General features: G+C 44.2%; 1 protein-coding gene across 18 annotated transcripts in view; it reads left to right on the top strand.

Annotated features, from left to right (window-relative positions):
* Nucleotides 1-17,791, top strand: part of TCF7L2 (transcription factor 7 like 2) — a 181,655-nt gene that overhangs the window by 58,925 nt on the left and 104,939 nt on the right. For all 18 annotated transcript variants that reach the window (XM_055719586.1, XM_055719583.1, XM_055719590.1 and 15 more), the window contains exon 4: nucleotides 5,625-5,726. In XM_055719586.1, coding sequence (XP_055575561.1) covers nucleotides 5,625-5,726 — 102 coding nt within the window. The remainder of the gene's footprint in view (nucleotides 1-5,624; nucleotides 5,727-17,791) is intronic.

The raw sequence follows: 17,791 nt of genomic DNA, 5'->3' as shown, positions 1-17,791 counted from the left end.
TTGTTAAGCTCTTTCTTCATTCCTAGTGCCTTCCTCATAAACCTCAGCCCTCCCCACAACATTGCACTCTCCTGTTACTACTGGATTATCTCAGGTTAAAATTTATCTAGATGCTTTCTCCCAGAAGAGTTGCTAACTAAATGTTGGAGAAACTCCTGAGCTTCAAAGTTGATGTCCACACATGTACTTCCATGTTATTCTGCAACACTGGCCAAGGGAGAGGCTAACAGCAAAACTAGGATCAGGAATATTTCCACTTGCATGTCATGTTGAGATCCAGAGAGAAAGTGCAGACTCTGAAGGTGGAGATGTAGTCCCATGGTTAGGGGACGTATTGGAGGCCCAAGGCATCAAGCTGACTCCAGGAGCCCTCCTCCTCCTCGTTTCAGTTCCTGGGAGCTAATAAGCACCAGCTGCAGGAAACCTGAGCTGGAGTGTTGTGCAGCTTTCCTTGTTTAAAAATACTGTTGTTTTTTTTTTTTTAATTGCGTTTATGTATTTATATGCTGTGGGACATCACTCGTAGGGCATTTCAGCAGTGAAAACAATAGCGTGACAAGGGAGCAGGTCCAGGTTGGACACCGGTGCAGGAAACACCTGTGAGCTCTGTGCCATCCCTTCTATCGGGGCCACACTGCTGCAAGCCCAGCCCTGGCGCGGGGGGTGGCTGCTGGCTGTGAGTAAGAGTTTCCACCAAACTCCTCTAGTTTTGGATGTGAATTTTATTTGCTTTTGACCAACTCTGCTGTGAAATCTTGGGAAGGATGTTTGTTTGCCCTGCTGGTGCCCAGGAAGGCAGCTGCTTTGGGTGGTATTTGGGGTGGGGGTGGGCATGCAGAGCTGCTCTCGGTAGGTCTGTGCTTTGCAGGACCTTCTGACTGTGGATGGAGAGGTGTGGATGTGATGCTCATCGGAGTGGAGGGTAGGGTGGTTTTTTCGTTCCCCTTCTGCAGAAAAAAATCTGGGCCGTTCAAATCATTTGCCTTTTCCCTTGTGCTGACAATTTAACAGCCTTTTTAAAAGCTTTGGTTTCTCTCAAGTACGCTCACCCCATACGTGTTTTAATTTTTGTGCAGAGGCCTGGAGCTTAACAATTATTTTGCTTAAGCTCTCTGAGACTTGCCATAAAACTTTCTTTTTTTTTCTATTTTTTTTTTTAAACACACACATGCTAATGATCCCCATCAGATCATATTGTTAAACAGGGAATAAAATACTTACGCCAAGATGACATTATTAAAAAAAATGTTAAAAGCAGGCCAGCAGAGCCCATTTCAACAGTTTTGCTCCAAAATAATTTGCACAGATTTGTTAGAGTTAATTTGTTGAAAAGTTCAATGTTTGTACAGGCAAATCCTAATTTCCACACTGAGACACAGAAGCAGGAGAGGAGTGAGCATGTGTCCAGTGTTTGCAGGAGCAGGATGGTGGGAACTTCTCTCTCTCCTACCCTTCCCCCCCCAGTGCAGGAATGTAAAAGCAGTGTCAGAAGGCTGGGAAAGTCGGCTTCGGATTTTTGTGGACTCCTTGCAAATCAGAGGAACTGTCTGGCTCAAATCTGCATTTAGGGCCGAGAGAAGAGGATTTCCTGCTATTTAGTTGCTTGAGGAAGGAAAGGATTTACCTCTCTGCTGTAACAGTACTTAATTTTTCTCCTCTTTAATAAGAATGTAGCAGTAGTAAACCTGCAAAAGCAACCATGCCTCTCCCCCATCTTCCTTTGCTCTCCCCACACTGTGATGCGACTCCCCCCCTGCCCTAGCATCCTCCCATCCCAGCTCCCAGCCCTGGCCATGGCTTGGTGTCTCCCTCCACCGTGAAAGAGAGGGCTGTGGAGGGGGCGGCTGCTGCGACGTTGCTCCCTCGGACGGCTGCCTTGCTCAGCCCGCCATCTGGATCCAGTTAGCTCTCTCGGCAGTAGGGCTGAGTCTCATTTCCTCCAACCAGTAATGTTATATAGGCAGTGATCCTGTTCTGCCCTAACATAATTGAAAATTATGTGTATTGTAGACTTGCAGCGCTGAAATGTAGACTCGTAAAAATCTGTGGCTCAGGTAGCCTGTGGAGATTGAATTTGGCACACAATGAAGCTTTTATGTAAAGTAAGAATTATAAGCCACCACATCAATATTGTGTTACAGGCATGACAATTCTTGGATGAGGAGGCCTTCAGTCAAGCTCGTCACCTTAAACAATGCTAATATTTCATACTTTTATCAACGGGGCTGGCATTCTGAAGCGAGCAAATTGGACTTTTTTTTTCTTTTGCAAATGTCCTGCCATTGAAGCTGTGGGTTAGTAAACTTGATGTAGGCGTTGGCTGTGGGCTCTGGCCCTCTCTGTTTATCTGACAGACAGAACATCTTGCCCTTGGCGGGGCTGGGATGCTGCTCTGGATCCTGGCCACTTGGTAGAGCTTGTGGAAGCTGCTTTATTGACCCTTGTGCATTACTGCATTCTGTGGGTACTGCCTTTTTTTCCCCACACTGGTGTATTATCCACTGGTGGAAATGGAAGACACTGTCTGTCCTTGTGTGCAAAATGGAGCCCTCTGGGCTTGGACCGCTCCTGCTGGGTTCCACATGCATGTCCAAGAGGAGAAGCAGCTTTGGTTTTGTTTTAGCCTTTGCACTCTTAAGAATTCTGGGATCCTCTTTGATAGGGGTGGTTAAGAAGACTTTACTGAGAGTTCAAACTAAAGGTTTTAAAAGCAGAAAAGCAAAGTAGCAGTAAGATCTGAAACTGTCGTCTTGCACTTAGGCTGGTCAGCCTGGTGTGGGAGCACCTGCACTGAAAGTATGGGCTCTTGTGAGACTGAGTGGAGCAGGAGCAACCATACCTTTTTGCTTTGTTTCTTCTAAGGAGATTTATTGCTCGTAAAAGCCAGCAGAACTGACAGTCCTGAAGGCTTTGTAATCCCTGCAATAATTACTGACTGGACAGGATCTGATGTGAGCTTACTCAAGCTGCTGTGTCAGTGCCTCAGTCTGCCTTTGGGGCAGTCTCAGAGAAGGCCATGTGTTTCTTGGCCTGTGTTTTAGGACAGCTGCTGACTTGAGCTCCTTCTTGGGTTGTCATGGTTGTAGGAATATTCCAGGGTTGCTCGTGACCATGGAGTGGTCATGGCAAAATGAAGGTGGTTGGTTTATTTTGGTGGGTAATGGCTTAGTGGCCATTTCCTGAAACGCCATTGCTTGAACTGGCAGGTTCTTGTAAGTGCTTTAGTTGTGGTAGCAGTAACTTGTCACTCTCCAAAATGGTTGTGGAGTTTGAAACAGTCATGTACCACGAGGTGTACATCCTGTGAGGACGTTTTGCTTGGAAAAAGACTTCACTAGCTGGCTGGAAAACCTGAGGAAGCCAGTAGCAGCTGTGACTCATCAGGACCCTTTCTGCAAATTCATATGCCCCTTTATGTGGTAGTGTTACCGTCACTAAGACAACTGATGGACTTCTAAAAATGTAGCAGTTGACTTGTTTAATAGTGCCATCTGCAAGTCTGCAATGCAATTAGATTTCCCCTCAAGTTAAGAGGCTCTCAGTCAGCTTAGGTTTTGGGTCCATTTTCTGTGCACTTGGGTTGTGTTTTTAAGAACATTTTTGAAACCACAAAGGGTTAGAAAGTTACTTTAACATCATCTCAACTTTAAAATTTATGTTGTGGTCACCTATGTTGAAGAGCAGGGATTTGATACAAGTGATCAAATATCTGGAGGCTTACAATCGTTGCAAGAGTTAGAAATGTTGCTTATGGTAGACTAGTTCTGGTTTGTTTGGGTTTTATTTCTTGTTTTTAAGAAGTGCTGAAGTATTCTGGTCCACATTGCACAAATCCCAAATGTGGAGATGAATAAAAACAAGACTTCTTGGAACTTGAGGAACTCGTATGGGGCACATATCCAGAGTATGGGTTTGTTTATTTGCATTCCAGTAGCTCAGAAATCTCAGGCCCTCCAAGCGAGGAATTGGTAACACATCTTCCTGCTGAACCCTGCTTTTGGTCACCTTGGTGCCCAGGGTCTTGCAGCGAACGGGCCTTGCATGCTAGCAAATGTTTTGCATACGTGAGCAAATGTGATAGTGATGTGCTGAAAGCATGGAACCAGATCTCCTTCCTTCCTTAATGGAGATTTAGATATGGCTTCCGTTGTTTGCCTGGGGTGGCAGGGGCTGTTTGTGTGTGGCTCTCCTTCAAGATTACGGTTACAAAAAAAAAAAAAAAAAAAGTGGAGGAATGGGTAAACATAACTATTTCTCTAGATATTTTCTAGGAATAGATCTGTTAGGTCAACTAGAGCCTAGTGCTAAGTAGGAGGTTGTGCAGTAGCCTGTTCTATGCATACAGCTGCTTTTCTTAGTTCTGGGAGGAGGCTCAAGCTATGTGATAGTACACATTTCTTCCAGCATGATACAGGGCTTTTAGAGATCACGTATTAACCAGTATGCCTATTTGGCACAGTGCAGCACCATGCAGAGAGAAAAGCTTGGGCTGAAATTATATTTAGATGTGCCGTGCAGAAGTCTGTTTGGGCTAACTAATTTCTCTGTGGGGCTGCTTGTGGTCAGAATCGAGCACTTCTGATGCAGCAATCTGGATACCAGCTCGAAACTTCACCTCTTTGGTGGAAGCTTTGAGCTCTGCTGTGCAATCGGCTGGGGTGCAATGACTCCTCCAGTGGGTTTAGTGAGAGGACAGGCATGCCCAAGAGCAGAAGTTTTAGTCGATATTTGATGCTGATTGTATCTGTGGGTATGTCCTGCTCCTTCTTGAAGTGCAGTTAAGCTTTTTTGCTTTTGAATCAACACCCCTTTATGCTGTAGACTTGCTGCCTGTGTGTGTTCAGCCCATCTGCCGATGACAGTGACGTGAAGGAATTGTGGCTATCCCCAAGCACCTGGCCAGCACAGCTGGGCCTGAGGCACCAGGCTGTACTCTGCCTTGGACATCATCAGTGGGAGAGCTTATTAAGTTTGGCCTTGTAATTGAATAAGTCACACTGTGCAAGTCCCTTAAGGGGTGTCTGACAAGATGAGCAAGCAGAAAATAATCCATGGTGACTTCTGGAAATGGTGAAGAATAGAGAAAAGAGGTGCTGAGACCCAGCAGTGGTGGGTCTTTTTGGGGTAGATCTCTGCTTCTAGGGCTTGTACAGCACTGGGAAGCTGGAGGAGTTGACATGGTGCATTTTTTGAAAGAAGGCTGATGGATGGCCTATTAAATAATGAGGTTATATTCTTAACCCATGATATGTGTTTTCCCTCTCCTGAGATTTATAATCTGCCTCCCCCTCCCTTGTCCCATCCTCTCCATGGTTTTGGTGTTTTGTTTCTGTGTGGGTTTTATTCTTCTTCTAGATTTGCTATGATTAGCAAAATCAATGTAATACTCTTTGCAATTTGCTTTATTTTCTTATTCCTGAACGTAACGCGGTGGTATGAAATTGTTGGTGTTATGCACAGATTTTGTTTCCACAAACATGTGAAGTTGTCTTAATTTTTGTTTCAGTTCCTTGCATAAGTTTTAATTTATATCTTTTTACCCATGTTACCTAAGATTTGTTATTTTTTTTGCCTTTCTTTTCTGAACTCATTTTTCTTTCCCCATTTTTGTTTCCTCCATCCAGTATCTGCAGATGAAATGGCCACTGCTTGATGTTCAGGCAGGGAGCCTTCAGAGTAGACAAGCCCTCAAGGATGCTAGGTCTCCATCTCCAGCACACATTGTTGTAAGTAAACGCAGAAAGATGTTCTTCCTTTATTTGAAAAAAAAAAAAAAAAAAAAAAAAAAAAGCAAGCGCATTTGACATTAATGCCATTGGTTATCATCAGTTTTCTTTTACACAAGCTAAAAGAGAAATACTTCAAAACAAACAAAATCCCTAACAAGCCCATGGTAAAAGGAGGGAATGCAGTTGCGATGGCTGGGCTGTTTACGGAATTATCATGCATGTGCCTCATAGGAGAACAGAGAGTTGAAAATGCTTTACATTTACACACTGCAGGATTGCTTAGTGACAGCAAAGTCCAATCAGGCTGGTTCACACATCTGACAATGTTGAACTGAAGAGGCGTGGTGGAAAGCATTAAAAAAGTAAAAATGAAGCCTGTCCTATGGGATTTACTAAAAAAAAATTTTCTTACTGCAAAATCTTGAATGAAAGTTTGTGAGCATTTTTCCTGGGTGAAGGCTCAACAGAGCACATGTCCCTGTATGTTGTGATGACTTCTTATTTAGTATAAAATGTGTTATAACATGTTTACTGCTTACCTAAAAAATATAAAACTCTCTTTATAATGAGTAGCATTGCTAAAAATAGCTTTATTTATTAACTTCTCACTTGAAATGTTCAGTTCCCGGTTAAATTTTCTTGCTTCTGTTGTAAAAACAATACTGAGTTTGAAATGTTCAATACAAATTTCTGTGAGAGGGGTTTGGGGTTTTAGTTTACTTTCTAAAATAGCATCCATGGAGGTCTAAACAGTGTCGGTGCCATCTATTGTTAAGGAGCATCTTAGCTCCGAGAGGTCATCTGGGAAATTTATCTCTGGAGAAGATGGCACGTATGCTGAAATACTTGATCACCAAGTTTTACATGACTTTTATAGCCATTGGATGATAGCATGGTTCCCAGGAAAATAAACCTTGCATGTTCTTTATTTTTTGCTATACACAGTCTAAAGCTGATGTAGCTGGTAGATCATCCAAGGTACACATTTGTTGTGTTATAAGTCTCAAATCGTACTAAACATTTTTGAGAAGCTTCTTTTTCCATTGTTGTCTCTCACTTCAGAAGTGTCAGCCCTTTGCTATGAGTGCCTTAGTTCTTTATTTAGAAAGAAAAAAGGTTTTCTGTCTTTTAGAGCCCACAGTTTCTAAACTAACCCTCAATGTGGCAGACAGCGGTGGGAGCAAGACTGGTATTTTCCTAGTTGATATCTAGCGCTGGTTGCTTCACTTTTTCAGAATGACATGGCTTTCCTTCCCATCCGTTTGGGCCATCACTGGAAGAGGAGATCAGAGAAAAGATGTTTGGCTGGTTATTTAGAAATCTACAGCCATCAAAACCTCCTATCATCTTATTCTTAATAAGGAATTACTTTGTTTATTTCTTATTTTGAGGGATTGTGTTTTTTTTTTTTTTTTTTTTACTGCTGTGCTAGAGGACCAGCACAGGGGATGGGAGTGTTCCCAGGGCTCTGGGGCCAGTGTGGTGGAGTGGTGTCAGGCTTGTAGGAGCTGATGGCAAGGGAGCAGGAGGTGTCTCCTGGCTGGCTGCAGCCCTGGGAGGGCAGGCTGAGTTTGGTGGGTAGCTTTGCTAGAGATCACTTGCTCTTCCCAGTGATGAGCATCCGCTGTCCCCGAAGCCTCCCACCGTGCAGGAGAGCAGGCATGTGTCTTTAAAAGCCAAAGCAGCTTATAACGCTGGGGGGCTGGTTGGGGTCCTGACTCCCCTGGCCCTCTCCAGCCTTTCCACCTGGGTGTGGGTGAGGTGAAGATGAGTGGACAACTCAAATACACACTAAAAAAATGGGTTAAAAATTCACGAATCACAATAATTTTTGGAAAATGAGAGAAACCTGTTTCCAGGGAGCCTGAGGTTGATCTGCCTTGTATTTTGACCATTTATGGGGTTCTTATGGGTCTCTTTAAAAGCTGTTTCACTCTGCTATTCAATAAAAAGCATATTTACCATAGCAACCACTTAGGCTGTGAGGAACATATACTACCTCCGAGATGGAGGCCACCTTCCAAAAGAGCCACAGCTGGCATTTGTAATGTGATCTTTTGTGCTACTTACAATGTTGGAGGGAGAGGAGGCGGAGGAGGGAGTGTGGGGGGAGCAGCGGTGGGGTTTTTTTGGGGTGTGTGTGTGAGTTTCTGCAAGGTTTAATGTTTATTTCTAGCAGCAAACTGTTTTGCCTTGTTCTGTTAAAAAAACCTAAATAATGGGCAACTTTTCCCAGCCTTCTTGCTGGCATCTGCCCCAGGCCACATTAATTCTGTGGAGTAAAAACAGTCTTATTTTTTGGTAAATAAAGGTAGAGCCAGGTAATGGCATTCAGCAGAGATGAAGTGGCTGCAGATGCCAGTTGGCCTGTGATATGTCAGGCTTCTCTGGTGTCCCCATTTGTTTCTGCTGTGCCTGCCCACAGCACCTGGGACCTGGCTGCTCTTGCACAAAGCTTTACACCCATTTCTGCATACGTGAAAATGGAATCACGCTTTTTATGGAATAATGAGGGGTATTTTGTGGGCATGCTGATGTTCCTGTAAGAATGTAATGTGTAATGTATAGGGATAGAAACTGATTCTACACCTGATGCTGTGTCTTGTCTACTCGCCAAGTATATTTAAGCCAGTTTTTCATCTTGAAATCAGTTGTGCTGCTCTGAAGATCTGTAGAAAAATGCTAACACCTGCAAATCATTTCTTATCTTTCCCCTACCTCTGAAATCAGGATTTGAGGCTAATCTTTATAGCTGGATTACAAAGAGAGGAGAGTGTATGGGGTTTTTCCCCCCATATTTTTTTTTATTTTATTCTCCCCCTTCCTTTTTCCTTTCTTTTTTCTTTTTTAATGTTCTCGTTTCTTAGTGCTTGGCTGTGACTACCATGAGCTCTGTGTTAGGGCTGTAGCCTTTACACCCAGCTCCAATGAAACTCCCCTTGGCTTCAGCAGGGGTTTTTAGTTTAATGACTCAAGGCTGCAGAACATGGCTGTCTATAAGGTCTTAAGTAAAGTCTGTACTGTTTGTCAGCCACCCTCATTTCAGATTTGTTTAAGAACATTAAGGTAAGGCTACAAAAATTGAAGTAAAAGACTAGCATGAATAATTGGGCTGGATTGCCCCCAGTGCTGAGGACTGGGTTAATACTGCTTTTCATGGTGCTTGAGAGAGTCTCCAAGGCCCATAATGAGAAACAGAATATTAAACTGAAATTATGTTCAGCGTGTCTCTAGGAAGGTACAGCATGAGACTCCATTTAAGACCAATGCGTTTATTTGCATTTAGGTGCTTCGCTAGTCTTGTAAGACTCTTGCATCTTGCTCTGGCACAGTCATGCTGCTTATCTGTGTCCAAAGGTGAAAGAAAACGGGGGGAAAAATTGTTTTAATAGTATGCTATTAAGCTTGCTAGGTCAAAATTTTGAATTCAGCCTGTGGATATAGTAGTATTTTGAGGCTGGGATTTTTTTAAGGGTTTTTATGGTTATTTTCCTTCTTTTTTTCTTACCTTTGATTTCATTGAAGGTATTAAGACTTCATAAAACAGTTTTAGCAGAAAGTTTTTGGGTGTAAAGCAGATGCTAGCTGGGTGCCTTACGTGTTCCTCTAAGTGGGTAGGGTGCTTGTTGTCTTGAAATCCCATGTTCAATGTGCACCTGATCTGCTCCATCTGTGTGCCGCCAGTTTGGTGATAAGGAATGAGATCTGGGTGCCCTAGGAGTGGGATTCTAGCATGAAAATTTTCTGTTGCGGTGTGGACAGGCAAATGAAAGTGAGCACGGTATGTCTGCACAAGGAACTCCAAAATCTGCTGCCTGCAGAAAGCAAGCTCCTTTAAAACCTTTTTCATCTATTCATGCATTCCTACAACCTTAATGAGAAAAACAGTGCTGTTCTTCCCTGTTCTCTGCAGAGTACACACTGTGACTCAGTGATACCTGGTTTGGGGCAGAAACATGGGTGAAAGACTGATCCCAGGATCCTGCCTCCTGCTGTTTTGGCTAGGCAAAAACTTGCTTTTAGCTTCCTTTGTACCAGGCAAAAACATTCAGAACCCAAAATGGTGGTGGTTTGGTACAGTATATTTCTTATAAAATACTTAAAGGTTTAAAAAATGTCTGCATTTTCTTCTGCAGGGAGGCCTTTTGAAGTAAATGTAAACGTTACCTTGGGGGGAGAACTTGCAGCGCTATTTGGCCTGGGTTTTCTAGTATGTAATGAACACAGCCATAAAGTAGACTGAATCCCCAAGAACAAAGAATCTTACTGTGCAGTAGTGTATCTAATTTTTTCTTTTTTTTTTCTTTTTTTTTTTTTTAAGTAGGTAAAAATGTGTTTTCAAAACATAATATGACAAGCAAAACTGAAGGCAAAGCCACCTGAAATGTACTGCCTGTTCTCAGCCTCTTTGATGTGCATGGACAGTGGGTGTCTGGGACTGCTGGGTGGTTTGGAGGGATCAGGAATTTTTTCCCAGAGCAGTTAGAGTTGAAGCTGTGTGTCTGCCCAGCCTGGTCCCTAATTTCTTTCTCTTGTGTGGTTTGCAGTTACACACTTTGAAAGAAAAGACAAATACCTACAAGTAATCATTAGGTTTATCTTAGCTAGATTTAAAAATTCTCCTAGTGTCCCTTCAGACAGGCCAGAAGCAGAGTGCATCCCAGGCGTATGCATGGTCCTAGGTGTATGTAGCCATCTGGAAGCACAGTCTTGCAACTTCCACTGCAGTGTCCCAAAAGGGCTTTTAAAGCTCTGCGTTTGCCTTTAATATTTAGCTGTAGAGAGGTTATTCTTCCTCTGCAGTAACCTCTTGAGGTGTTCTTGGATGCCCATGATGGGACACCCTCTTCCCTGGAGATCTACAAAGCAATCCTTGGCGTATGCAGACTGTGTTGAGAGTTGCAGGAACATGGTGGTGGTATGGCAGGAAGGAGCTGGGCATCATTTGTGTCAGTGTCCCATATTGAGAGGAGCACGTGCATGAGGAGGAGAGGGCTGTGTGTCCGAGCTGTACTGGCATCCTAGGAGTCCCTGATGGCAGGTAGGTCACGCCTTGGTGCACTGACCCAACAACAGATCCCTGAAACTCACACTGCAGAAATATCCATGAAGACTTAATTGGAAAGCTCCTGTAGTGACTCTCTCCTTTTTAAATGCTCTATACTTTATTTGGCTAATTGCTCTGGCAGTGAAAAGTAAAGAAAATGTTTCATTAATACATGCCCAAAAGTGTGCAAATGTCTTGTCCTGAATTTTCAGAGCCGCATGGAATTAAGCCACAGAAGAAGTTAAAGGTGCTGAGAATTTTGTGGCTAAATCTCTTACCACTAATTCAGTTTGGTTTTTTTTGTTGGGAAGGATTGTATTTTTAAAAAAAAAATCTACATTCAAACCTGAATGCTTATAGAATTCACGTACTGGCAGCCCAATAAAATTGTTTTGGATGGATTCCTGTAAAGCACACACATTATATTCAGTACCCACTAAATATGAATGGGAAACCTAGTGTTTGGTTTGTGTAAAGCACAGAAGAAATGTGGATTCCGTAAAAGTAATTCACTTGATAATTTGATAAGTTTTGCAAAATAATTCAGACTTTAGGGTACTGCTTCATGCTGTTGTGTTTACTCTGTGGCACAATGTCCGTCCTCTACAGACCTTATTTAGGTACTGGAGGTAAGCCCTCTGCTTTAATGTCGGGACTGGGGAAATGTGCAGGCTTGTACCTCTTGCTGTGAAGTGAGCAGGAATTTAATGCTTCTGCAAACATCAGTCAGCACAAAAGCACCTTCAGAAGACACCTTGGGGCTGGATTGGCAGCTGGGATGAATTGTCACGCTTGGTTTTAGTCAGGAGATCTGTGACTAGCTTCAAGAACTCTGAAGGATTTGGATGTTGGGGTATTTCAGCTGTGAATAAATGCTGTAAAATGTATAGTACTGCCAAACCCAATTGTTCCAGGATCATGAGTCAGGCATCAAAAGATCATGAGGATTGGTGGGGTTTTTTTGTGTTGTTTTTGTTTGTTTTCTGTTTCTTAAATAATACATTTTGTATTCTCTTTATTTGTTCTCTGGTTCCTGAGCCTGCAGGGTATACTCCGCTCATTCTCAAACTTTTCTCTACAGCAGTTCAGGAGCTTGCTGTGTGCTGTAAGTGGAGGCTGAGGTTCTTCCCTAAAGAAAAATAGCAAGTATTGCTAGACTGGCTATAAAATCGTAGGAGCTGGCAACCCTAAGCGTTGCTCCAGGAGAAGGCAGCTGAGTCGGAGTGTTACGATATGCTCGGCACAATCTACTGAGCATCCATTTCTTGTGAATCACTGGGCTGGACTTCAGGAGAACCTGGTTCTTGGCACCGGGAAAGGCTCTGGCTTGTGGGTGCTGGGGTGGCTAACCTTGAGGTGGCTGCAGTGCTCCCCACTCCCAGGGAGGGCCAGGCTTCTCTGGCATTACTGAGGACAGCTCAGCAGGTCTCCTGAAGCAGCAGGTTTATAGCCCAGGATAGTGTGGTGAACCAGCATCATCTTTGATTTCCAGGAGTGGCTGTGCTGCAGCTCCCATTCCTGAGCTGGAGCCTCGAGATCTAGTATTTTGGTTTGTCTTGGCACACCAAAATATATCTGCTTATCTCTCTCTGACATACCTACACAATGAAACTCTCTGGGTGAGGGGAAAGCAAGACAAAAATTTGCTTATCAGAGATCCTTAAGACATAATTATGCTGCCTTCATCGTTGTTGGAAGTGCACCTACTGCAGGCTTCCCTCTTGTATCCTTTGTTTATGAAATACCCGCTACGTCCCAAATGTGATGCAAATATAAATCCATAAATTCTGGCCCTTTCTGACTGGTTAGTTTGGGATAACAGTAAAACTGCAGAGAGCGGTATTTTGAAGTAGAAACCGATGTGGGGAAGATGGTGCAAGAGGGGAGTATTTTAGCACGGGGGAGCCCATGCTGTGTTTTGGATTCAGTCATATAGCAGTTTGTTATGCTGGAGCATGCATGTTAAGTTAATGTCTAGGGGCTTGTGCGGGCCTAAAATTAAGTATCAGCGAGCTATCAGCTCTCCCACAGAAGAGTGGTTGTGTTGATCAGGAATGGAGACAGTGCAGGCAGTCCGTCCCCAAAGCCTGGGTATGCATGAAGACTGCAGCAGCAGCCGTGTGTAGTGGGCTTGGCCTTGGCAGTAGGCAGAGAGCCGTGGCAGTGCTGGGTGTTGCTGGAGAGCCAGATGGGTGAGCCTGTCAGATCAAAGATGATGTGTACTGAGGGTGGCAGACTTGGCAGGGCTGCTCGCCACAGGTTCTTCTCCCCGCGCACCCTGTCTGCAGCTGAAGTTTGTGGCTGGATCCAATCGCGAGCTTAGAGAAGTAGGTATTGAATAATGCAGCCTGGTTTGGAGCCAGAGACCGTGCCGACTGGAGCAGGAGCAGCCGTTGTGCATAGAGCAGAAGATTTAATGGGTAGGATATGGCCCCGGCACTATTTTTTCCCACATTTCTAGAACCACAGTCTTCCCTTTCCAGTACGGCTTTGGGCTTGTTGACGCAAAGCAGAAAAGCCCAAATATGCAGTCGAAGTGGCTGTCTCAGAATAACTATTCCTCATTATCTCTCCATGCGGCCACTCTTACTCAGCAGTAAGAGGTCCTTTGTGTGGTTTAGGTTAATCCGCTTTGGAAACGGATTAAGCTAAATCTCACAAAGAAACTCTTAGGGCTGAATAACAGTGTCCACACGAAGAGATAATTCGAAATAGTTGTTCTGCATTTTTTAATTTACACTTGAGCCCTTGCACAAAAACTTCCCTGTGCAGATGAGCCCACTTGAATAGGAAACTGCTATTTTCTGTCTAAACAAGGTCTGTGTAGTGTGTCCAGGTGCTGTAGTAAAGAAAACAGCACACATTTATCATTAAAAAGAAAGGAAGAAAGCTGGCATTACTGGGCTCAGGAACATTTGTTTGCCAAGTTGCTCAAGATCAGGATTATTGCTTTTCTCACCAGTTCCTGTGGCTTGGGATTAGATTATTCATGGGATACTTCACTTTCTAGACTATGTAGACATCTCTATTCTTTCCTATGGAAGAAACTGGAGCTGCCTATAAGACACGGCTTAAAGAGAAGGAAGGGTGCGTTCTCCTCTGTCCTATGCAGACCTATTTGGCAAGGGGCAGACCCATTTTGAAAAGCTTTTGGAGAGTTAGTGATGTTGCAAGTAACACGGAGTCATGCCTTTGTAAAATAATCTCTCAGCCCTCATCTCTTCCCAAGCAGTGTTCTGTGCCTAATTTCACAGAATGAAGCTAGAAATTTTTGTTAAACAGACTTTGGTTCTGAATATGCTTGTGGTCTGGTAGCAGGGAGCTGATTCCAGGGACCTTGTCTTAAAGCTTTGCTTGTACCCAACAGACACTGCTCAGCAAAATCATTCAGCACTTTCCCGATATGGGGAAGCATTGCTCGCTCCTCTGTTTTACCAGTGCAGCCAGGAAGTTACTTAAAACTTTCCCAAGTTGATTTCGAGAAATGGATGATTTCCCCATTTGTATTTTAGAGGCATGCAAAAAAGCCCTGCAGCTCCACAGGAAAACAAAACAAAACAAACAAAAAACCTCCCAAAACCTGAAGTGGTTTTTGAAATCTAAACCTAAAATCCTAACATACATCAGACCCTACAGGAAAGTTACTTTTGGTGCTATTTAGGTGCTGTCAGGACCCTGCATATCCATGAATCATCATGTCAGATGTACATTACAGCTCATCTCTCAGGATTAGGAAGTTTTGGGGAACCAAACCAGTCCTTCCCCTACCCCAGCAAGCAGTAGGTCTGCAGCCAGGCTCACCTGTGTAGGAATGATATATACATGTGTAACGAGAGACAGGCTGTTAGTGGGTCCTGGACATGCATGGTTTGAACCCGTATGTGTGTGTATACAAGAAGGGTGCTTTCTGACTAACTTTCCTGATGGAATTAAGAAGTAACCAAATCCTTGGATTTAGGGTTTTTTTTGGGGGGTGTTTTTTTTGTTTTGCGTGTGTGTGATTTTTTTGTTGTTGTTGTTTGGTTTTATTTGTTTTGTTGGTTTGTTTTTGTGGGGTTTTTCTTGTTTGTTTTTTTTGTTTTTGCAACCTTACCCCTCAACCTTCCTCTTGGTGCAAGTTAAGGAAGGACCTGGTGATGTCCCTGGGCCTTGTGGTGCTGGCCTGCAGAAAGAGGTGGATCTGTGCTAGTTTCCTAGGAGAGGCGAGCAGTTCTCCAATATGCATTTTTTTCCTGTTGGCAGGACTCAAAGACTTCTCAGCTACTATTACTGTGGAAACTAGCTTCCCCTTCCTTTTTACTTTTTAGGCCTTGATTCAAGAAATCATTAAACGTGAGCTAATGTCCATCCGTGTTCAGGACAACGCTTAAGTGCATGCTCGAAATATTGTCTTGTATAGTGACACTTTTCTGAGTGGGGGTTCTGGAAATGAGCATTTATATGAAATAAAGCCCCTTCCTGAGAGATGGTTGTGGCTTCTGCCTGTCCCCCAGCTAGCAAGTACTGAGAAGGGAAAGAGAAGGAGAGAAGGAATAGCATGTCCCAAGCTCTTCTCCCCTGGAGCTTGTACTTGTGCTGACGTATTTCTTCTCAAAGCTGTAGGAGGAGACACCCTGAAGGAGGGTTTTGGTCTCTTGGTGCTTATCTGCCCACTGGGAAATGCACAGAATCTCTCCATGGTCTCCTCCCCTGGCTGGAAGGGTAGTGTCTGGGAGAGGAAAGACAAACCCCCAAAATTTTGCCCTCTTGTAATGCTTGCAGAGGTCTCCAATGTCAATATTGTGTGTGACAGGGATGTGACTGCCCTGTAATAAGGAAACAGTATTTTGTGGAGGAAAGCAGAGTGAAGGGACTTGAAAGCCTCCAGACTTTCTTAGTGTGCATTTACAGCTGTGAACGCTTCTCCTGCCAAGCAACTGCACGTAAGCAGCAGTATCATTAGAAAACCCCAAATGGCTGGAGTGCACAAAGCTTTCCCTGGCAGCAGAACTTGTGTCGCTGCATGTTGGGCATGTCTACATGGTTAATTAATATGAAGCAAGCAAAGGTTTGAATTGCTAAAGCCATAGCTGCTACACGTTGACTCCCCATCTCGATGTTTTTCAGACATGCCGAGCTCTTTGGAGGGAAGTTGTTTACTGGACATGAAGTAACCTGCTCCTCATTAAAGGGCTCCGATGGCCAGGACAGGTTACCTTGGGATAAGCTCTGGTGTGAATCTGAGACAGGCCGGTTGCTCCACAATTGCTGCCCGGGGGGTAAATGTGAGGTAGCAGATGCCATTTGGACTGAAGGTGAAATTTGCTCGCGCCTGTGTCCAGAGCTGAGTGTGTGGCCAAGCAGTTACAGAGGTGCTATAAGACCTCGGTGAAGCTCGCCCTGCAGTAACTTGTTCTCCTTGTCATGCCCGGAGCACATCCAGGGAGTGTCCGCTCACAGTGTAGATGGACTGTTATGCTCTGTTCCCGTGTATGCAATCCTTTGGCCACCTCAGATCGCTGCTCTGAGGAATCTGTGGGATGAGTAAATGGTGAGAAAATGTGAGGGAGCAGCCCCAGCACGGATGGGAGAGGAGAATGGCCAAAGAGCTGGCGCCCTGTTAGCTTTTTGGCCAACTCAGCTGCTTCTTGCCTGGGCGCTGAGCCGGGCTCGTGACTCTTGCATTAAAGCATCATCCTGCTACTGTTCGCTGGTGATCAGGATCAGATGCCTTAGCCTGGGGATGGAAAATTAGGGATCCTTCTGTTCCCAAGTGCTATCCAAGCCTGATGGTGTCCTCTCCCTGTGGATACCGTGTTTCACTGCTGTGGTTGTGAAATGAGCAGGTCAAAGCCTTGGTGCAAGTTAAATATTGCTATATTGTTACCTGTATTTAAGAGGATCTAAGAGGCAAGCTCCTCTCAGAGAAGCGGGTTGTTGTCCCTGCCTCACATTGCTGGGATCCAGGGGGGGTGGGCTGTGCAGTACAAGGCACGGCAGTGGTCTGGTTGCTGTATGCGTGTGGTGTGACGGGCACCGTATGCTCACATCCCTTTCCCGGAAACGTAACGTGTTCTGCATATCAGATCATGGCAAAGCTGGGAGCAACGTACAGCTCCCCTGACTCCAAATTCACAGTCCGAACTGGTAGGCTGTCTTTGACATGCATGTTTAATGTGTAGTTGTCTTTGCATATTTTGCTGGAGGGGACTAAAGGCAAAAAAAAGTACAGTTGCTCACCTGTCCTTCAGCACAGGTGAGCTTTGCACTTTTTCCCTTGGACATCTGTGAGATGTTTAAAAGAGCAACATGGGTTCCTGACATCAAACAGTTAATAGCAGTGAGTGTGGTACAATAGCTCATTAGGACCTAAACGTGGGCTGCAAACTCAGAAATCTTGATGATTTTGGTCTATAAGGACACTGAACTTTCAACCCTAGTTCAGCAATAATAAATGCCTGTTAAGTAAGGCTTCCTTTTATGAAGAGAGGGTGGATGGATGCATTTCAATGGGCATTACAAGTATTACTACTCGTTTCAGCGTCTGCTGGTCGAATGCATCCGGGCATGGGAAGGCATTTCAAGATCTGCACAAAAAGCACTTTGAAGTATAACCTTTGTGAGTGTCTTAGCTAAACCTGACGGCAGTTGGAAGCAGCACTTTATTTATTTATTTGTTAGTTTCTTTTAAAGTTTTTTTTAAGAAAAGCAAAACCAAACAGACACAAAAATATAAACCTGTGAGCAATTAAATGAAAATGCAGTTTTGAAACTTTGACCCAAAGTGAAAGGTGGTGGTGTATGTTTGGCTTTCGCATGGATGTTTTCATAACCAGATATATAGGTGCTGATTTCTGAAAGCAGGGGAAGATGAAGCTGGGCTCCGGGGTGGAGTTTAGGCAGTTGCTCAGGCTGATAGCCCTGCCACCCTGGAGAAGAGAGGCTCAGGAACCTAGCTGTCCTCCAGCCCGTGCTGCCTGTGCCCATAGGAACTGCAGTGAGGAACTGAAAAATTTTTAACAGCTTTTTTGTCTAC

The sequence above is a fragment of the Falco cherrug genome, chromosome 9 (genome assembly GCF_023634085.1).
Source record: "Falco cherrug isolate bFalChe1 chromosome 9, bFalChe1.pri, whole genome shotgun sequence".
Taxonomy (NCBI): Eukaryota; Metazoa; Chordata; class Aves; order Falconiformes; family Falconidae; genus Falco; species Falco cherrug.
This window is presented reverse-complemented; position numbering and strand designations above follow the sequence as displayed.